The sequence below is a fragment of the Larimichthys crocea genome, chromosome IX (genome assembly GCF_000972845.2).
Source record: "Larimichthys crocea isolate SSNF chromosome IX, L_crocea_2.0, whole genome shotgun sequence".
Taxonomy (NCBI): Eukaryota; Metazoa; Chordata; class Actinopteri; family Sciaenidae; genus Larimichthys; species Larimichthys crocea.
The window spans coordinates 12,873,197-12,894,408 of record NC_040019.1 but is presented as its reverse complement, the minus strand read 5'-3'; the positions used below and the strand labels follow the sequence as shown (position 1 = coordinate 12,894,408).

Sequence of the window (21,212 nt, the reverse complement as noted above, 5' to 3'; positions counted from 1 at the left end):
CAGCCAGAAACGGCCCTGCAGCAGCATAAAAGCTGTGATTCAAAATGATTCAACCGAATATCGACGTCAGAACTCTTCTTACTGTAAGTCAAAACATTAATATTGTTTAGAAATGATGATGAACTTGTTTTCTTTGAATTATTTAAGGTCTGAAAACACAAACATCATAAGACGTTCAGGAATTAACCTTGAATGAATGAACCTTGAACATATGGAGTGAACCTTGAATATATGGAGTGAACCTTGAATATATTTAATGAACCTTGAATATATGTATAGTCACTGTAAACAGGAGCGCGTGCCGCAGCCGTTACATCTCATGACGTCATTAACGGTGAAGAATCTGACGTCATAAACGGTGAAGACTCTGACGTCATTAACGGTGAAGACTCTGACGGTAACGTCTGTCTGCTTCGTGTTTCTGTGAATTTTCAGGTCGGTAACTGTCATAAGAGAAAGTTTGTTAAAAAACTGTAAAATAATTTTAGTTTGTTTCTCTGTGAAAAGTTTTTGTATTTAAAAACCGTCAGTCACAGAGAAGCTGCTGTCAGTCACAGAGAAGCTGCTGTCAGTCACAGAGAAGCTGCTGTCAGTCAGTAATTACGCTGAAACCGTTAAACGTTAATGAGCGTCGTGTCCGTTCATTTTAAATACTGCTTCATGATTTATGGAAGTGTGAATTTTACAAAGGTTACAAATATTAAAACTGTTTTTATCCTCACAATAACAAACTGTAGTAGTACTGTAGTAGTACTATAGTACTGTAGTAGTACTACTACAGTACTACTACAGTACTACTAGTAGTACTGTAGTAGTACTGTAGTAGTACTGTAGTCGTAGTATACTGGACAATGCAAACAGGATTTAGTGAATATGTGAATATAACAGGTGAGAATCTGAAGATAAGTGTTGATTATCATAATATTACATAATATCTGAATACTCGAGTAAAGTACAAATACCTCAGACTAGTTAATAGATGTGTATCTGTATACATGTGTTTTTTTTGGTGTGTATAATTCACTTTAAATCACCAAACTAAAACCAAACAAACTAAAAATTGCTGCGATAGTTGCAAAGAATATATTTTTAAAGGTGCATTTCTAATTCTGTGGCGTACCCCGCCTCATTTTTAATCACAAACCCATGAAAGAAATCTGATAAATCAGAGTGTTTCATGTATGAATACATTCTTATAAAGTTCAGGACTTTCATTTCTGCTTCAAATCATATTTCAAAGTCAGAACGTTTCCATCTGAAATCAGGAAATGAAACGTGCTGACAGCAGTGACTGAGGTTTTATCTCTGTAGGTGTGTCCAGCCCAATAAAAGTGAAGTGAGATCCACGTCCATCACCTGCTCTGCCTTTACTCTCCGCCTGTCGCCCACGTCCACTCCAGCTCTGCGAACGTCTGGTAAGATTCACGCTCACGTTGTTTGATGATGTTGTAATCTGCTGCGATAAAACACGAGAAGAACCAAACATCAGAGACTTCCATCCTGCAGATCAGATCATGGCTGTGACCAACCAACCTGGAAGATTCCAGCCGTCTGACTTCCAGACCGGCCTGTGTGATTTCTGCGATGACTGCGGGACCTGTGAGCGCTCTGTGCTTCCTCCCTCATTCAAACATTTAAAACTCTATTCACACACACACACATATACATATATATATATATTTATATATGTGTATATCTGTTTTTTCCAGGCTTCTACGGTCTGTGCTGCTACGCCTGCCTCGGCTGCACCGTCGCCCGCGACATGGACGAGTGCTGCCTGTGCGGCCTGAGCGTGGCCATCCGCAGCGTGTACAGGACCAGATACAACATCAACGTGAGTGTTCAGAGATTATAGAGAAGCTGCAGACGCGTTATCGCCGTCAGGACTGCAGTGGTTTCATGTCATGATGTATTTCATCTCTATTTCATTCATGCATCACAAAAACGAGAAGAGAACAGCTGAACTGAACAATGAACCCAAACAGTGGAGTAACGATTTGAGGAAGTTTGAAACTTTTCCAACGAAGCTCGAGGCTTCAGCTCGGCTCCAAACTCCCAAACGTTGAATCATTCAGAGGATTCTGGCCCTTTAAATGTTTGATCACTGGAAAATAACTTATTGTTTGTTTGTTTTTGACACTGACATTAAAACTGGCCTTTGTATCTAATTAAACCGTGAATACAGCTCGTTAAATATTATTCAAAACTTTGACAGAGGCAAAAGTTTCTCGACCCCCTGTGAAGCTTTTGCGTCTCTTAGTGGGACCGGGACCCGTAGGTTGGGATCCACTTCAAAGCAAACGTTTGAAACAGTTCCCCACAGGACAGTGTTGACTTAAGGTGGAGCGACATGTGTCATAAACACAGATGTAGAAATATGGACGGCGTGTCCGTGACGCATCACTTCACAGCCACAGATGTTGCCACCGCAGAAGATTAAAGTCGTCTGATTCTGATTTAAATGTTTAATTTCATCCATTTCTTTGGGATAAAAATCTAAAATAAGCTTCGTTAACTCACCAAAGCCAGCTCAGTGTCCCTGAGGTGCAGAGTCCCTATAAAGATTCATTTGTCCTCCATCATCATTAAACTTATTAACGAGTACACAGAAGAGATAACTCTGATACCTGCTGTTCTCACTGATCACCTGGAAAGAGACGAGTTGTTGCTTGGAGACTAATTTATGTACAAATATGAACGTTAACGTCTGCACGAGTTTTTATTTATTGTGTTTTTATCACGTCAGCTGCTCCAATGAGACCAAAGTTTAACCTCACAGTAAAAGTTCAGCTCTGACAGAAGTGAAAGCATCTTCAGCACAGTGCACTGAAAGTATCAAGAGGAAAAACTTTGAGAGTTTCAACTTCTTCATCTGCTGTTAATCCAGCTGATCTGAACACAGGACAGAACCTGAGCTGGTTTTATTTTGAAATATTGGATCATTTTTCATTTAAATAGGAAGTTTAGAGAGAGATCATGAGGATTTTTAACAGTGCGTATTTAAATCAACTGTGTGTGTGTGTGTGTGTGTGCAGGGCTCCCTGTGTAAGGACTTCATGGTGGTCATGTGCTGTCCGATCTGTGCCACCTGTCAGCTGAAGAGAGACATCGACCGCCGGAAGGAGCAGAACATTTTCTGAGCAGGTAGCGTCATAAAGTCCACGTCATGTTTTTATCTCTGCGCTCGCGGAGCTGTTCAAAATCTTTTCTGTGTCTTCTAGACGGCGTCACGAGTCCAGACGAGCTGTAAACGCCCTGCACCGCTCGTCATAAAGAGCCATATAACCTCTGATGAGTCTTTTTCATATCATACATTAACTCATCTATATTACTCTCTTCCAGTCAGTCGGCTGAGTCATTCCTTCACTGATACTGTTTTATCCATTTCAACTCCAACAGTGATTTAAACTGTGCGACACGTCCTGATCCTGTTTGAAACGTTTTACTGATCGTGTGATCTGGATGTTAAATGTTTGTAAAAGCTGTTCTGGTAATAAAAAACCTTTCATTTGAATTATTAGAGATGTTTTTCCTTTTCTTAAAATATTTGCATATTCACTCATTGGCTGATGAGTTTGACTGCAGCCACGTCACGATCGACCTGTTGGTCCGATATTTAACAAAACTTCTGACTTCAGTGATTCCCTTGATTTTCCCTTGAACAAAGCAGAGCTGAACGTTCCCTTATACAAGACGATATGAAGGATCCTGAATCAATGACACTCTTTTCTCTCAGCTTTGAATTTAATCATCTTTGCCGTTGCTAATGAACCGAGCATGTTTGCATGAAGACATGTGACAGACGTCGCTGTGCCGTCACGTCACTAAAAAACACGAGAATGTGCCGGAACACAAAAGCTTAAACAGACCAGTTCTTCTCTTCTTCTTCATCTTGACCCTGTTTTTACATGTCAGCTATCTGAATAATCATATCCAAACTCTCAACATGCAAAGTAAATAATATGAAGTCACACCTAAATGTTACATCCTGTGGTTACATCCATGCCAGACACATTGAACTATTTCCCCCGCGGGTCCGAGTAAGAAAACAGAGTTCTGTGATGATCCTGGAGGACGCTTCAGGACGCGAGGACAGGCTGGACGAGGTTTAGGGGATTTTCTCTTGTTGTGTGGGTGGGGTGAGGATGTTTACTGGGTCATCTGGGTTTCCATCGCCTGCGCGGCCCACTCTGGAGCGGCCTGCCGGATCTTTTCTAAGAGGTTGTTGACTTGGAAACACAGAGACTGGATCTGTTTGTCCCATGTAGGGAGCGGCTCACGGGCTGGAAGGAGAAGCAGATCAGAAGCCAGGCTGTGAAACACATTTCCATTTTATGACGTGAACGACATATTTACATGTTCAAACAGACGAGCAGTGTGAAGAGGCCGCCCCCTGCTGGACAAATACCTCAATATAACAGCACTAAAGTATTTCCTGCATGAGAACAAACAGCAGCTCATATGTGGAACCACGACCCGGTGAGTCCCTCTGATGTCGTCCTCTGAGGACACTTTGGTGGAAACCCGCCAAAATAAAATCATAGATTTCAACGTAACTATGTACATGTGTGGTTCTGGTTACTGATGACAACTTCAGCTATCTACAACACAAAGATCAGGACTTTAAGGTGTTTTGATTCGCTGGAGATCAGAGGTGAAAGATAACGGAGCTCTGATTTCCCGTCACTGATAACGGTGACGACATTCTCAACTATCAGACAATAAAATCTTCTCGACGTCTCTGTTTAAACATTCTTATCTGTCACACTTTATGATTCATCAGGTGACCTGTTCGTTTACACTCGAGAACAGCAGAAGAAGACGGGTGATGCACCATGAGTACCGTCTGTTATCGCGGAGAACGTCAGATCTCTCCAAAATAAGATGGAGGAGGTGATGATGTTAACCAGGCTAAACTCGCTGGGACTCCACATCACGACCAGTGGAGTCACCAGAGCTCCGCGGTTTATTCATGTGATTATTTATCTGATCCACCTTGCTGAATGTCCCCGGTGTCGGATCAATTAAGTCATTGCTGCCGTCTACTCACTCTCAAAGTGTACGATGCCGTCTATCTGGTCGATGAAGCCGTTCATGCGTCCTTCTGTGATCATCTGGGAAGCGATTTTCTCAGCCTGAACACAAACAAACAAAGTTCACGTCTCGACACGCTCGATAATCAGCTGCATAGACGACATCAGACTGAGACTGCCTCACCTTTGCTGGGGGGATCTCCAGCAGCGCTCCCAGTTCTTCAAAAGTGATGTTGTTGTAGAGTTTGCTCGCAGAGAGGAGGTTGTGTTCGATCACGGCTCTGTCGAGGATGCTGGAGCCTGCGAGGGACAAAACACAACTTCAGTTAGAGACGTGATGCCGAGAGCGATCACCGGACAAGTCGGCAGAGACTCACCGTCCGCCGTGGTGGCTTTCTGATGCGGCATCAACATGGCGGCGAACTCCTGCAGCTGGTTTCCTCTGATGATCCGGTCCAGGTACATCTTCTCCAGAATGCCGTAGGTAGCCAGCTGCTGACAGCGCTCGTCCTTGAAGAGAGTGGCCAACATACGGGAGCGCTGCTGACCTGAAACAAACCAACACGTGTTGTCTCGGCCGTCCTTCAGAATGCGTTTCGGAAACGTCGTCCTAAACACGCGAGGCTGAGCGTTACCTGCAGAGGCCAGTATGGTGCAGTTCAGAGCATGTTTCAGCGCCTCCAGACGCTCGCTCTCGTGGACGATCGACTTATAAGACAGCTCGTTGTATCTCTGTGCGGCTTCGATGAACTTCCTCCTGAAGTCTAGAACTCTGGCATAGCACACCTGAGGAGAGAAACAGCATCAAACACCGAAACGAGCAACGTTTAGGTTCAACTTTACGGTTTGATTAAAGCTCTGAAGTAACAGGGAGGTTGTATTCGGAGCTCGGCGCTCGCTCACTCTCATTCACTGTCTATATTGCTTAACCACTGCTCGTGGCGTGACGTTGGACGGTGTCCAAAAGTTGGATCCGTCTTAACTTCTCCGCCGCAGGTTGCTGCGTTTCTTGGTGGACAAAACAAACTACCTCCTGCGTTTTTTCGCTGTCTGGGTCCGGCCTAACGCAGACAGTGAAATCACTAAAAGTCGACCTTATACGAACCTTATAGTGAATCTGCAGCTGTTCGTTTGACGACTCATTCTGGAGCAACGAAGCTCTGTTGATGTAAGCTTCTGCCTGCACGGGATCGTCATCCTCCAAGTAGAGACGGGCAATCTTTAGGTACGTGTCGAGCTTATAGTCGACATTGTATTGCCTGAGGGAGGAAATAAAACATATTTATTTAAAGCTAAATGGAAATATGACAAACGTTAAAGGTGAGGACATGAACGTGACTTACTTCTGTCCCGTTTCCAGAGGAATACCGACTAAAACCTGAGCAGCATTCCTCCAGTCTCCCTCCTTTTCATAAATAGTTGCTAAGTGCTGTCTGATCGAGGCGACCTGTGAACATCACGTATTCATGTTTAACTGATTTAACAGGACAAATACGCCTCATGGCTGCGAGAGAGAGAGAGTGTGACGGCGTTTACCTGCTCCTCGAAGGAGATGACCCTCGGCTGGATCTTTTCCAAGGTGAAGTGATACACCGCTTTAGCCGTGGCGTCGGGCAGGTTGGGAAGATGCGTGCAGAAATCTGTGAGGAGTTGTCTCGAGATGACGAGACTGACGTTTTCATTGACCACTGCGAAGAAAAGACAGATCGAGCGTAAGACGTCCAAATGTACCGAACGTGTAGATGTACGGCAGCAGTCGGAAGTTTGGACATCATGTTCATTAGACGCACGTCAACGAGAACTGCTCACAGGAGACTGTGTGAATCAATCAGAACTTCGTGGTCGGATTACTGCAAAGAAACCACGACTGAGGAAGAAGAAGAAACACGGTGAAGATCTTGAAAACGTTTTAACCTTTGTGTGTCGTGTTGTTAGTGCTCTTAACCTGCACGACAAATAAACCTGAAAACTCAAAACTATGCGAGACGCCGAGAAGGTGGACGGGTGTTATCTGCATGTGTGGTTCCCTCTGTAAACCATGGAGGAGACAGTGACCCCAAACACACCTCCAGGCTCTGTGATGGATATCTGACCAAGAATCAGTGTGATGCTTCACCTGATCTGAACCCAGGTGAGATGTTTTGGGATGAGAAACCTGCACCTCAAGGTGACGACCTCATGAAGACACAACATGTTCTGGTTTGTTTACACTTTCATCAATAATCTACAAATGTAGAATATTGTATAAAAACACGTGTCCAAAACTTTTAACTGCTACTTCGCGTTAAAATAAAGAAAGCAGGCACCGCATACTTGCTTCAACAAAGGCCTTCAAGGACTCCAGCTGGTCTGCATCTGTGAACTGAATGGCCTTGTCCAAAATCTGTCGATACCTACAGAAAGATTTGAAAAGATTTCGACAGGTTAGAAACAACAACTGACACAGATTAGTCCAGGGATGTCCAAAGTCCGGCCCGGGGTCCAATCACAGCCCGGGGTCAGATTTCATGCGGCCCTCAGCTTCATTTTTATAAAATATAAACAGATTTGGCTTTTTTGGTTTTACATAATGAAGCATTTTAAACTTTAAGGACATAACTGCTGCTGTTATATATATCTGTAGATGTAACACTAAATATTATTTTCTGAATGATTTTAAACTCAAATGTATTAAGTCATGTAATAAGTAAGTAATAAGTAATAAGTCATGTTTAAAATGATCTGCACCAACTTCATGAGAGTTTAACGTAGATACGAAGCAAAGAGAAAACAAAACACTGACACAATAATGATATTTTCTGACTTTTAACACCTGAAGTTCATATTTACATACTTTTACATATGTAACATTTCGATGCAGAACTTGTATTTATAGTATTTATAGTACTATTCTCAGTGTATTCTCTGTACAGTCTGTCAAAGACTAAACCATTTATAAGGTTTTAGATTTATATATTGCATAGTTCACTGTTACTTGGCTTTTATTTACTGTCATTGGTTTTATTTAACTGTTATTTATACATGTGTATATAGTGTAAAGTTTTGTTTTCTTACTATCACTATCTAACTGACCGTTTGGGAGCTGCTGTAACAAAAACTATTTCCCTGCTGGGATTAATAAAGTATTTCTGATTCTGAGTATTTCACTTTACATTACAATACTCTTTTTATACATCATGCCACTTTTATCCTCTGTACTCGTCAGTTTGAAGGTTGATTGTTTTTCGTGTTTATTGCAGGTTATAGATATTTATGTCTGTTTATTGTGTTTTTAAAAAAAAAATCTAATTCTGTAGTGTATGCTACACTTTCCTCTGCTGCTGTAACAGGTACATTTATATGTGTATATCTAATCTAATGCACAGTGTGGTATCAGTCCTTTTATTTGGGGTAAAAGACTGAATACTTCTTCCACAGCTGATGATTATGCTCCACAAACAAACACCCCACCTTCATGAGCCCCTGATGGAGCAGCAGAGCAGATTCAGTCCAATGAAACTCATTAAAAATCACATTAAAACTCATTAAAAATCAGATTAAAACTCATTAAAAATCAGATTAAAACTCATTAAAAATCACATTAAAACTCATTAAACTGACAGTTAGTGAGTAGTTAGCATCTATAAACTCTACATTACATGTTAAATACCATTTAAAGCTTCTTAACCAGCGGTCACCAGCCCTAAAGCTCAGATTCAGGCTCATTTAAAGCTGAAGATGAATTAGAAATCAGTGATCTGGCTGAAAAATCAACGTTTACCTTTAGCTCAATGTGGCTAACGTTAGCTTAGCTTCTCTATCACAGCTAACTCGCCGCTAGCCGCTTCCCGCGTTAGCTGCAGATAAACGCAGCTTCGCGGCAGATTCAACGTTTCTGATTCGGATTCATCGTTACGTACTTGGCAGCGAGATCTTTGTGAGATCCGCTTGAGTTCATCAGCTGGGCGAGCTCCTGCCTCACTTCGGTCGCCATTGTCGCCCCGTCGGAGTGTCAACAACGCCGGCAGCAGGGAGGTCCTCCGAGCACCACCGAAGAAGAAGAGAGGCGAAGCGAAACTGTTCGCGCGGAGTAAGCGAAGAAGTTCGCGCGAAATACTGCGTAAACATAGATAGATAGATAGATAGATAGATAGATAGATAGATAGATAGATAGATAGATAGATAGATAGATAGATAGATAGATAGATAGATAGATAGATAGATATGTTTCTACATTAAAAAAGTATATACATAAGAAAAATATACATATGTTATGTAATAACTTGTGCAAATGTGCATTGTAAAAACTTAAAGTCAAGTCAACTTTATTGTCAGTGCTGCCATATGTACAGGACATACAGAAAACTGAAATATCCCTGGTGCAAACGACAATATACATGAAATATAAAATATAATGATAATAATATATACAAGTAAAAAGATATCTAACAGTACTGTTTATAGATAAACAGTATAAATGGTGGAATGACCAACGGCTACTAGAACAGCAACATCCCTTTCTACCTTTAAAAAACTTGTAAAAACCTTTCTGTTTCGAGAATGCTTCCCTGCCTAACAAAACTAACAAAACTAACAACTATTCTGTGCTCTTTACAAGTTATGTCCTCCCTCTTAAGCCGCTTTGATAAAAGCGTCTGCTAAATGCAATGTAATGTAATGTAATGTATTAAAGGTGGCAAATATAACAGATCAACTGTTACAGAATGAGTCTCCGCTCTTTGACAGAGGGGAGTCATTCACAGAGTAATACATTTATTATATTATATACATTTATTTTTATTTCATTTATTTATTTTAGTATATTTTGACATCATCAATAGAATTAATAATAGAATAAGCAGAATCACTTTAATTTGCTGGATGTGCACACACGAGGAATTTGACTCTACATATATACTACAAATCACATATATATATAGATATATATATATATAATAATATATATATATATATATATATATATATATACATACATAATATGTAGACACAGGTACAGTTAAAAAACAGAACAGAGGACTTGACAGGTAAACAGAGGAAAAACTATGTACATATAAAAAGGTAAATATATATGTATATATAAATATCTGTATGCCGATAAAAGAATTAATCTGAAAACATAAACTTTTATCTCAACATTCATATTTAATTAGTAAATTTGCAGTTTTTAGTCGCTTATATCAAAACAAACGTCCTAATGTTGGTGAACAGCTGGTGCTGCTGCGCCTTTAAGAGTTACGTAGCGGGTGACGTAGCGCGCGGAGGGCGTGGCCAGCTTGTGAAATGTCAGGGAGGAATGGCGCTCGGCGCGGTATTTTGAACAATCGCCTCTTTTTGCTCCGCTCGTTTCTTTTTATCCGGACACGTCTCCCGGCTCGGCAAACATCTCCGGTAAGCACCGGCTGCTGCGCGTCGGGCACACACCGTCGGGGCTCCCGGTAACACCGGCACCGGGCGGGAAACACGGACACTTGAGTGAGTGTTTGAATGTTGAGAGTGTTGTGCTAAGCTAGCTGTAGCCAGCCGTAGCAGCAAGTTGTCCTGCCCGCGGAGGGAGCCTGATGCCGGGCACAGCACCGAGCAGGGACCGGGGGGTCACCCGGAGCTCAGCCGGGTCAGAGCGAAGTTAAACAGACTGTGTAAGAACATATGGAGCTTTGAGTTTGGTTACATGTTAACTAAACGCTCACTTAGCTGCACACGGAGATGTTTGGATGTCAGATTAAACCTTTACTTTATATTTAGTTACATTTCACGTCTTTCCCGCGTCTAAAACTGGATTTTCTGACTGAAAACTTCATTTATGTTTCAGTTGGGCAGCGCGTCCACTGATCCGATGATCGGCGGTTCGATCCCCGGACTCCCCGGAGTTAGAGTAAATTAATTTTGGATTAAAAAAACAAAAGATAAATGATTAAATTAAATATTTATATCCGGCTGAGCTGAGCTGACTGGACTAATTCGCCCTGAAGCTGCAGGTAAACGTGTTTAAAGTCACCCAGGTGGAGGTCTCGTCTTGTTTACATAGTTTGTGACTTCGCTATCAGCTCCAGCGTCGTCACCTCCTCCACCTTTCCCCCGGTGTTTACCTCCACCCCTCACGCAGCTGCTCCGCTGTTATGCGGGGTGAAGTGTTGCGGGTTCGTTCTCTCTGTAGCTTCGTTAGCTTCGGAGTGCTAACAGAGTTGATGACGAGGTAAAAATGGCGGATCTTTCGAAATCCAACCCCGGCCCTGAAATAGTAACACGAGCCAGCTCTGCACCCCAACATGGTCTCCTGCTTCTTTCTTCTGTGGTGTGTTATTGTGTGTGTGTGTGTGTGTGTGTGTGTGTGTGTGTGTGTGTGTGTGGATTAATGTTGAGATGATCGCTGCTGCTGCGGCCTAGTTAACTCAGCATCAGCTGTCAGTCAGTCTGGGTCAACATTAGTGCATCATTGTTTAAATCTGTGATGTAATTAACACGTGTGTGTGTGTGTGTGTGTCTGTGTGTGTGTGTGTGTGTGTGTGTGTGTACGTGTGTGTGTTTATTCTCCTTGCAGAGCCTTTAACTACACTATGTAACAATAACAGTATAATACTGTTATTAACAATAACAGTATAATACTGTTATTAACAATAACAGTATAATAACAGTATAATACTGTTATTATACTGTTATTAACAATAACAGTATAATACTGTTATTGTTACTAACAGTATTATACTGTTATTGTTAATAACAGTATAATAACATTATTATACTGTTATTAACAATAACAGTATAATAATGTTATTATACTTTTATTAACAATAACAGTATAATACTGTTAGTAACAATAACAGTATTATACTGTTATTGTTAATAACAGTATAATAACAGTATTATACTGTTATTAACAATAACATTATCTACCTGTGTATCTTGTGTTTTTATTTTTTCTACCTCAGTATTTATTATTTATTATATTCTAATGTACCAGACAGACTTCCCTTCAGGGATTAATAAAGGTTTTTTTTCCCCGGACTGCTGCTGGCCTCATTAACAAAGCCCGGCACCCCCTCTGACACCGACCGTCACCCTCCACCCGCCCGGACCTTCACGTCGCACTAACACACAACTTCTGTTCAGCTACGATTTGACTGTGAATGCTTTACACATTCCTGCACAAACTTTTCATTTTTAATAATAATAATAATACATTTTAGTTCATAGGTGCCTTTCTGTCACCTTACAATAAATGAGAGTAGACAGCAAATAACAGAAACAAACAAAAAGAACCATAAAAGTATCAAATTACAAGAATGCAACATTAAAAACAGGTTAGAATAGGACAGAGCGATTTTAAACAGGAGGGTATGAGTGCAGACTTGAGTTGATGTTCCTTATGACGAGGGGTAAAGGGTTCAGAGCTGGTGGTGAGACGGGCGGAGGGGACAGTCAGGTGAACGGAGGAGGAAGATCTGAGGGGGAGCAGCAACATGGAGAAGATCCAAGAGTGAGTTTGAATGTGAGCAGAAGGATTTGACCGGGAGCCGGTGGAGCTGCTGCAGGACAGGAGTGATGTGGATGAAAGGGGTTCTGGTGACGATGCGGGCAGTGCACACTGTGCAAACATTATTTATATCTTTTAATGCTTCATTATTTGTATTTAGTGTTTGTTATGCATCAAAAACTCCAGGACCAGTTTTTTGTTTTGTGAAAACCAACTTAATAAATCAACAAATCAGATTCTGACTCAGACAAAATAAAAAGCAAACGATAATATCAAAAATACAAATACATACACACACACCACCTCGTTATAACAACCTAACTGAAGCCGAGCTGTGATGCACTGCGCTGTATAAATGTGACAGTAAAAACTAACTGTTGTTGTTTTTGTGTTGACAGCGAGCTGAGACTCTGCCAGCATGGACGTGGTGTCACCGGAGCTCAACAGCCTCCTTCCTGACGAGATCATGGACACCGAGGCCATCGAGGACATCCCTCACTCCCAGCCCGACGGCACCGCGGTCCAGTCGGAGCCCGGCGATGACACGTCGGTCCCCATGGAAACGGACACGCCCGCGGCTTCAGAAAATGTGAACCTCTGTCCGGACGCCGCCCCGACAGAACACACTCAGACTCTGACCACCTCCGCCCCAGCGGACTCCACCTTCAGCATCAGCACCGGGAGTCAGCTTCCCATCTCCATCTCCAGCGCGTCCTCACCCCTCCTCACCCTCAAACCATCCATGGCTACGTCCACCGCCACCACCAGAACGACAGACAGCGTGACCGGGACTACCGTCACTACGAGCGGGCTGCAGAAGCTCACGGCTCCGTTCACCATCTCCGCCGCCAACCACCAGATCATCCTCAACAAGGTGGCCTCGTCCCAAGCCACGGAGGCGGCCAAGTCCGCCGCGTCCCAGCCGCAGGTCATCAAGCAGGACGGACAGAAACTTTTGGTCACGGCGATAGGAAAGTCGGGGCAGCCTATCGTGCTGCAGTTACCGCACACGGGCAACAAGCCCGGCGTTTCACAGACTATGGGAGACTCCAAATCTCCGGCGCCACAGTTCAAAGTGGTGACGATCGGCGGCAGGTCGGAGCTCAAACCGGTGGCGGGGAGTGCCGGCAATCAGGTGACCACGTTACAGGCCCAGCAGCTGAAGACCTTGCAGGTAACGGCGACTGATGTGTGTGCTACAACGCTTAGGGCTGCAAAGGGGTGGAAAATTTCCTGTTAATTTCCATAGATTCCTGGAATTTTGCAACCCTGACAAGGCTGTATTTGAACAAACTGATAATTTGATGATTAATGTTGCAGGCGTCTGATCACTGAGCAGAGTTACACACAGTTTACAGACTCTATTAGCTTTAAATCATCGACAGGCTGTTAAACAGCTGACATGAAACAACAGCTGTTTGTTAAACGTACGACTCTACGGTCACATGTAGCTTTGCTGAGTCAGCTCTCCTGCTGGGAGTCACAAAACAGCTGTTTGTTTACGTCTGCGAGATGACGTAGCACTGTCAGTGCGACTAATTCATCGTGTTCATCTGATTTCATAGGCGGATTGTGTTTAAAAGGACGTGCAAAGAAAACAGAATTGAACCAAAACAACTTTAATATTCTGCTGATACACTTTGTGACGCGCAGATCTGAAACCGCCCTCTGTGTCTCCGCAGATCGCCAAGAAAACGCCGACGTCCTCCGCCGCACCGATCAAGTTCATCATCACGAAAACCGTAAACAGCAAAGGTCTGAGTCCTCAGACGACGGTGTCACCTGTCATCGCAGGTAAGCTTGTCATGTGATTATTTGAAATGGTTTTGTTTGTGCCGCGATGGAGCCACGTCTCCTCAAACGTCTCGTGTTCACAGGACGCGTCCTGACCCAGAATTCCCCCGTGATGCCTCCGAGGACCATCACGCTCTCAGAGCCCCACAACACTAGTATACAAAGTATCCCCGGCAAGAAGATCGCCATTTCACCCCTCAAGACACCCAGCAAGGTAAATCAAACGCACCTTTCCTCAATCATGAAATGAACGATACGTTCTGATGTTTCACACGTTGACAAGCTGCAGTTTTAAAGTCTACAAAGACTACACACTAGAGCTCGTTAGTCGATACGTTTGGGCCAAAATCTTAATTTGAGGTATCAAATTTGTCTCGTCTGATCGTTCTGCACCCTCCTTGTCAGGTCACCGTGGTATCTGTGGCTTCACCGACCTCCAACGCCTCTCAGAAGTCCGTGACGCTGCCCGTTAATGTAGCACTCGGTCAGCAGATCCTCACAGTCCAGCAGTCCACGTCTGCATCTCCAGTCAAAGTGGCCACGAGCCAGACCACGACACAGGTGAGACGAAGGCTCAGAGCGGGACACGTGGACACGTCGGGCGTAAATCTGTCCTAACTCACCTTCTGATCATTTCAGAATATTAAACCGGTGCAGTCGGTGGCTGTCGGAGGAGTCGGTGGCTCCCAGTTCAAGACCATCATCCCTCTGGCGACCCAGCCCAACGTGCAGCAGATCCAGGTGCCGGGTAGCCGGTTCCACTACGTCCGGCTCGTCACGGCGACCACAGCGAGCAGCACGGGACAACCCAGCGGTCCCAGCACCAGCTCCATACAGACAGGTGACGTCTAACACACCTTTAGATAGATCGTGTCGCTTTATGAGCAACAACTTATGATGCTTAACGTCCAACAGCTAAACCGATGGTGGTCAGCACGGGAGCAGTCAGGATGTCGGTGCCGATCGTCCCAGCACAGACCATCAAACAGGTAACGTCCGTAACTTTTATCCACGCGGTTTTCTGTGAGTTTTCTAGAGCTGCATTCATGGATCTCGTCCCCTGCTGCAGGTGGCGCCGAAGCCCTTAACGTCAGCAGCTGTCGTAACCACCACCCAGACCCAGCAACGCCTCATCATGCCCGCCACCCCGCTACCGCAGATCCAGCCCAACTTCACCAACCTCCCTCCAGGCACCGTCCTGGCACCAGCTCCGGGAGGCGGCAACGTGGGCTACGCGGTCGTGCCAGCACAATACGTCACACAGGTCAGCTGCGTTTTTGTTTTTTAACCACTCATCTTTGATATTCACGTGTTTCCATTCACTTCCTGTCGTGTCGTTGCGTCTCTTGTAGCTCCAGCAGTCACCGTTTGTGACCCTCGCCAGCAGCTCTGGTTTCCCAGCGTCCACTGCTATCCAGACTCAGGCCAGACTGCCACTCAACGGGTAAAGACGGCTCTGATTTGATGAACTAAATAATTTATGCTCCGTTTGAACAGACAAGAAAATGGTGCATCGATGTCTGGTGGTTTTTCAAAATAAAATGAAAACCAGGTGACAAACAGTGTTAACTGAAATAGAAACTGGCGTAATGTATTCTGTTTTAAAGAAACGATTTGTAACTTTGCGTGTAACAGTGACGTCTAGTGGTTAAAAGTTGCAGTCCAAATTCAAAATACCGGAGAGTCGACTCCTCCCGAGACTCGAAGCTCACGTAGGTTGCCAGATTGAAGACGCTGAACCTTCACAACGTTTTAACTGTTACTATAAGGACTATAAGCCGCCGATATCCGGGTTGAGAAATTAGATATCTACCGGACACACAGAAAGATTTTGTACCGCAAATTTATGTACCTGAACTGATTGTTTCTGTAAAGGTAAAAGTGCTCACCATGGATTCATTAACGCCAAGCTTACGTGCAGCAGCTCTGTTTCCTTCAACTCCAACTTAAAAGCTGCATCATACGAACTTCTTCGTGTGCTTTCCATGATGAGGGTGTGAAAATCACAATAATCACAACAAAAAGTTAACGTTACGTTCGGCATGAACTCCTCTTTAGATCTCAGTAGAAGAAATGTCGCACACAACAGTGACGTGGTCGTGAGTCGAGTTTTTGGCAACTTTTGAGGAAAAAAACATCTGAGAATTTCAAGATAAAAGTCTCCGTGACCCGGTCAGTCCACGGCTCACTTCCCAGGAAAGCAGCCTCGATGACTTTATAACTTCCCACAGCGCTGTTGTTCTCCGATGACACAGCATGATCATTTTATGATTTGACACCGTTAATATAAGACATAGTGTTCCATTTAAATAAAGCTTCATAATCTCTAATGTGCAAAATTCACCCAGAATTTTCCAAGTTGGAAATTTTCCATGGGAATAAACAGGAATTACCTGGGAATTTATTAAATTGAAGGTTGGCCCTTTAACAAGGAACTGAAATATAGTTGTGGAAAATGACTTCTGGTTTGGAATATTTCCCAAATTGCCAAGCTTAACTTCCCACAGAAAGTTTCCGAACCTTTTTTAAATGAACACGTTCAATGACACACATTGTTTAGAGGTAAACTGCAGGTCCTTGGTTCATGAAAACACAATATTATTTCAGAGTATGACTGTTGTGCTCATTGATGTTGAGTTGATCTAAATGTGATTCGTCGTCTCGCAGCTTGTCGACGGCAGAAACGACCTCGAGGCCGAGGAAACCGTGCAACTGCACCAAGTCACAGTGTCTCAAACTGTGAGTATGACTGCACGCACAGCCTGAAGTCACTCTGAACGTGTCCGGCCTCGAACGTTTACACTGTCTTCCTTCCTCTCAGATACTGTGACTGCTTTGCAAACGGAGAGTTCTGCAACAACTGTAACTGCAATAACTGCTTCAACAACCTGGAACACGAAACAGAACGTCTCAAAGCGATTAAGGTAAGACGGAGGTTTGTGTTGTTGTCGGAGGGGCGGGTCACTTTCTGTCAGACGGATGAATCGAAGTTAATAAACTGTGTTCTTCACAGACGTGTCTGGACCGGAACCCGGAGGCCTTCAAACCTAAAATCGGTAAAGGTAAAGAGGGCGAGTCGGACCGCCGACACAGCAAAGGCTGCAACTGCAAACGATCGGGCTGCCTGAAGAACTACTGCGAGTGCTACGAGGTGAGTTCTCCCTCTCTCTGCCGCTCTCACTTCATCCTCGCTGAATAAACTTCCGTTCATGTTTCCTTCGTGTTTCACCTCCGAAGGCGAAGATCATGTGCTCGTCCATCTGCAAGTGCATCGGCTGCAAGAACTTCGAGGAGAGTCCGGAGAGGAAGACGCTGATGCACTTGGCCGACGCGGCGGAAGTCCGAGTACAGCAGCAGACCGCGGCTAAGACCAAGCTGTCGTCGCAGATCTCAGACCTGCTCATGAGGACGGCGCCGGTTATTTCGAGTGGAGGCGGGAGGTAAAGTTATTCAAAGTTTTTCATCGATCAACGCCAACAGAGATGCTGTCTTCTCACCGAGGTCTTGTCTTTTTTCCCGCAGGTTGCCGTACACGTTCGTAACGAAGGAGGTGCTGGAAGCGACGTGCGAGTGTCTGCTGGAACAGGCCAAAAAGGCGGAACAGACTCATCAGCCTCAGGCCGAAGCGGAGCGCTTGATCCTGGAGGAGTTCGGACACTGTCTCATGAGGATAATCAGCTCGGCGGGGAAAGCCAAAGCAGACTGTGCCTCCATCAACTGCTAGGCCGAGCGCCCTCCTCCTCCTCCTCCACCTCCTCTCTCTCTCTGTGCACTCTGCCTTGGACCCTCCGGGGGTGGGTGGGGGTTTCTCCGCCCTCACCAAAAGGCAGAACAATGGGCTCAAAGCAGACTCCTCGCGGAGGCCACCTGGAATAACAAACACTGTTCAGACTCATGAAGGACGAACGGACTGGAGCTGAACCGCCTCCGACAGAATCATTTCTTCACCTCTCAGATCTGTTTCCAACTTTTCGTTCTTCCATTTTTATTCTATTTTCTTTTTATTCTTTCCTTTTTTTTTTTTGAGGTTTTCCAGAAGAGAGAAAAAAAAAGATGTAATAAAGATGTAATTTTTATGTAATCATCCGTGCTAGACGAACAGGACGTGTATCTTTTGATATTTATTTTGTATTTGTAATCATCATCAGTGAGCGAGCGCTAATACTGTGTGGCTTCTAGTGCTGCAGACTTAATTATTAACCGAGGCTAGGCTAAACCGTTTCTCTGAAAATTAGTTAAAGGTGAATGCAAACATTATACACACACACACACACACACACACACACACACACACACACACACACACACACACACTGCTCAGATTAGGTGGCTCGATCGACGGACGGACGGAGGAACTCTTCTTCTTCTGGTGCTGTTTTCTGTTTTGTTAGTCACATGCTTACTGTGCATTAAAAACAGTGAATGGACGAACCGATCCATCTGACTTGGTACGTGTTTGTGCTGAGAGGCGAGCGGGCTGACGTCAGCTGTTCAAAAGTGACGGGGAATAGTCCGACATCGCAGAGGCTTCATCTCCAACCTCTGGATGTTCACGTTACGTCTTCTCCTTCTTGATGTGAAGGTGTTCGAGAGGTCGCTCCGCTTGAAATGTGTTCATGTGTGTGACTGAGAAAAGATTGTCTTAGAGTTCAAATCAAGTTTTCAGGGTTTTAAATTGAACAAAATCACCGTTAATGTTTTTATTCAAACGTTTATTCACATATTTTAAACTCTGACACTGAGTTTCCAAGTTGAAGGCTGCGAGTTCGATAAGACGTCGATAAAGAACGTCAATCAATTTGACCAAAATGTGATAAGATATGCAGTTCCTCTAACGTCCACTTGAGGCTGGCTCCAGAAGTGAGTCAGTCTCCATAAGTCCCCATGTCCAAATGTCACAACTTCACAGCAGAAATAAACATGTTTACAGCCTGGTACAAAAAACAGTTTTGGTCTCTGTAGCTAATTTCCCCTGTTCAGGACTACAAACATGGCGGTGGTGGCGGCCAGCGCCACAGATTTTGAACTTGGGGGGGGCGACAGTAGCTCAGTCCATGGGGGCTGTGCTTGGAAACCGAAGGGTTGCCGGTTCAAGTCCAGTACAGAGTATGGTGGTGGCATGTGAATTTGCATGTGTGTGATGTCACAGACTGACTCAAATGACATCACTCGAGACGTAAAGTCAGACTTTCTCTCTCTCTGGAGCCACAAATAACACCTGTGAATATGTCACAGGTGTGGTTAGAAACGGCGGGAGTTCCCCTTTAAATTGTATATCACTCAGGAGGTAAGGCACACACACCGTGCGCATGCTCAGACGGATAGTAGTAGTAGTAGTAGTAGTAGTAGTACCGCCTGGCCAGTAGGGGGCGGTAAAGCACTCATTGATAAAAGGAAGACGACGTGACGGAGACGTTACAGACAGGGTGGTGTACTTGAGGTGTAGCACGCTGGAGGAGACAGGAGCAGATCTACTTCACCCAAATATTTAAAAAAACTACAAATTTAGTGTGTAATAAGTAAATATAGTCGGTAAATGTAGTTTTTCTCTTATTCGCCTGATTTTTAAACGAGGTTTGGTTTAGCAACGTTATCTCTGCACGTGGGTGTTCCTGTCCGGTTAATTAGGTGAGTAATTAATTAGTTCATTATGTTATTATTCCAGTTTTTATGATAATTATTTGTTAAATTATCATTAAAAACCGCTTCACACAGTTTAGCCGCCGACGTCAGACCACGTGGTCAGCAAACGTAAGCGCGTTCCAGTGCGTCACGCCAAACTCCGTTTAAAAAAACTGTTATTTGACATAAACTAACTTAAATTTAAAGATTAATTCGCTCTAACAACATAAACCGAACATTTTCTGAAGCTGGAGAATCGGCTCTTTAATTCGGCATAGATCCTTTAGCGCTAACACTCGGTGTTTATGCTGTATTCATGCACCTTTGATGGCTAAAATCTGTTGTTGTTGTTGTTGTTGACAGGTGAGCTGCAGGTGCAGGTGACCTGACTACATGTGAGTATCATCACGCATCACGTGTGTCATAAAGTGAACAGCCGTCCCGATGATTATATCAATCACTACCCATCTGACCCAGTCACATGTCTGGGGAAGATTATAGCTGAGCTTCTAACTGAGGGTGGATGAATGAAGAGCATGCTGCTGCTGCTGCTGTGACTGATCAGCTGACTGAAATATCTGCTTTGTTCTTTCAGGGTCGACCTGATGAAGGTGGACTACATCTCCCATGAGCACCTGGCTGACTTGTTCTTTTTAAAGTTGTTATTATAAATAAATATTCTAAGTGTGACGCTGAGTTGGTGTTTTTATTTTCACCAGGTGTACTGACTTTTATGTTTATGTATCATGCACATAACAGTGAATATAATTAACACTGGGGAAACCTGTTAGTTGGTTTGACATGTTTGTAGTTAACGAACTGTTAATTTATTCATATATTAGCATGAATGTGTGATTAAATATATCGACATTAAATTCACCTGAGCTGTACATTAAATCATATAAAATGTTCTGTGTTTTATTTCTTCTCGTTCTGAGGTTTGTTTGTAGATTTAGTGTCATGATGTAACGTTAGCATAGTTAGCACGCTAGCATTATTAGCACCATTGATTATATGGCATAAAGTTAGCATGCTAGCATTGTTAGCGCTGCTGATTATATGGTATAAAGTTAGCACGCTAGCATTGTTAACACTGTTGATTATATGGTATAAAGTTAGCACGCTAGCATTGTTAGCACCATTGATTATATGGCATAAAGTTAGCACGCTAGCATTGTTAACACTGTTGATTATATGGCATAAAGTTAACATGCTAGCATTGTTAGCGCCACTGATTATATGGTATAAAGTTAACATGCTAGCATTGTTAGCACCATTGATTATATGGCATA

At 43.7% G+C, this 21,212-nt stretch overlaps 3 protein-coding genes across 6 annotated transcripts; 2 read left to right on the top strand and 1 right to left on the bottom strand.

Moving 5' to 3' along the window:
• Nucleotides 1–326: 326 nt before the first annotated feature.
• plac8.2 (placenta associated 8, tandem duplicate 2) lies at nucleotides 327–3,514 on the top strand. Of its 3 annotated transcripts, none has more exons than XM_027282076.1 (6): nucleotides 327–435; nucleotides 1,312–1,415; nucleotides 1,507–1,599; nucleotides 1,710–1,834; nucleotides 3,036–3,144; nucleotides 3,222–3,514. In XM_027282076.1, exons 3-5 carry the CDS (start codon nucleotides 1,515–1,517, stop codon nucleotides 3,138–3,140), a joined length of 315 nt encoding a protein of 104 aa, XP_027137877.1. In that variant the 5' UTR covers nucleotides 327–435; nucleotides 1,312–1,415; nucleotides 1,507–1,514; the 3' UTR covers nucleotides 3,141–3,144; nucleotides 3,222–3,514. The 3 variants fall into 3 exon arrangements, with proteins under 3 accessions (XP_027137877.1, XP_027137878.1, XP_027137879.1); XM_027282077.1 differs by having other exon boundaries at nucleotides 352–435; nucleotides 1,266–1,415; XM_027282078.1 differs by having other exon boundaries at nucleotides 373–397.
• A 209-nt stretch (nucleotides 3,515–3,723) lies between these two features.
• Nucleotides 3,724–9,076, bottom strand: cops4 (COP9 constitutive photomorphogenic homolog subunit 4 (Arabidopsis)). The gene is made up of 10 exons (XM_019278619.2): nucleotides 8,933–9,076; nucleotides 7,347–7,426; nucleotides 6,570–6,721; nucleotides 6,377–6,480; nucleotides 6,139–6,292; nucleotides 5,669–5,819; nucleotides 5,411–5,581; nucleotides 5,218–5,333; nucleotides 5,051–5,135; nucleotides 3,724–4,283 (listed from the first exon to the last, which is right to left on the bottom strand). The coding sequence occupies exons 1-10, from the start codon at nucleotides 9,004–9,006 to the stop codon at nucleotides 4,150–4,152; spliced, it is 1,221 nt and encodes a 406-aa protein (XP_019134164.1). The 5' UTR covers nucleotides 9,007–9,076; the 3' UTR covers nucleotides 3,724–4,149.
• A 1,201-nt stretch (nucleotides 9,077–10,277) lies between these two features.
• lin54 (lin-54 DREAM MuvB core complex component) lies at nucleotides 10,278–19,242 on the top strand. 2 transcript variants are annotated; one of them, XM_010754021.3, is made up of 14 exons: nucleotides 10,278–10,421; nucleotides 12,903–13,678; nucleotides 14,187–14,298; nucleotides 14,382–14,512; nucleotides 14,704–14,859; nucleotides 14,938–15,139; nucleotides 15,214–15,287; nucleotides 15,368–15,562; nucleotides 15,651–15,742; nucleotides 16,966–17,037; nucleotides 17,120–17,222; nucleotides 17,312–17,449; nucleotides 17,536–17,738; nucleotides 17,821–19,242. In XM_010754021.3, the coding sequence occupies exons 2-14, from the start codon at nucleotides 12,923–12,925 to the stop codon at nucleotides 18,020–18,022; spliced, it is 2,436 nt and encodes an 811-aa protein (XP_010752323.2). In that variant the 5' UTR covers nucleotides 10,278–10,421; nucleotides 12,903–12,922; the 3' UTR covers nucleotides 18,023–19,242. The 2 variants fall into 2 exon arrangements, with proteins under 2 accessions (XP_010752323.2, XP_019134161.1); XM_019278616.2 differs by having other exon boundaries at nucleotides 10,284–10,505.
• The last annotated feature ends 1,970 nt before the right edge of the window (nucleotides 19,243–21,212 follow it).

Excerpts from the sequence above, each read along its gene's own strand:
- plac8.2 (XM_027282076.1), top strand. The coding sequence starts at position 1,515 with ATGGCTGTGACCAACCAACCTGGAAGATTCCAGCCGTCTGACTTCCAG. Across the intron at positions 1,600-1,709 it reads CTGCGATGACTGCGGGACCT|GCTTCTACGGTCTGTGCTGC; the intron begins GTGAGCGCTCTG and ends TGTTTTTTCCAG. Across the intron at positions 1,835-3,035 it reads GGACCAGATACAACATCAAC|GGCTCCCTGTGTAAGGACTT; the intron begins GTGAGTGTTCAG and ends GTGTGTGTGCAG.
- cops4 (XM_019278619.2), bottom strand. The coding sequence starts at position 9,006 with ATGGCGACCGAAGTGAGGCAGGAGCTCGCCCAGCTGATGAACTCAAGC. Across the intron at positions 6,481-6,569 it reads TCATCTCCTTCGAGGAGCAG|GTCGCCTCGATCAGACAGCA; the intron begins GTAAACGCCGTC and ends TGATGTTCACAG. Across the intron at positions 4,284-5,050 it reads CGGCATCGTACACTTTGAGA|CCCGTGAGCCGCTCCCTACA; the intron begins GTGAGTAGACGG and ends TTCTCCTTCCAG.
- lin54 (XM_010754021.3), top strand. The coding sequence starts at position 12,923 with ATGGACGTGGTGTCACCGGAGCTCAACAGCCTCCTTCCTGACGAGATC. Across the intron at positions 14,860-14,937 it reads CGAGCCAGACCACGACACAG|AATATTAAACCGGTGCAGTC; the intron begins GTGAGACGAAGG and ends TGATCATTTCAG. Across the intron at positions 15,140-15,213 it reads CACCAGCTCCATACAGACAG|CTAAACCGATGGTGGTCAGC; the intron begins GTGACGTCTAAC and ends AACGTCCAACAG.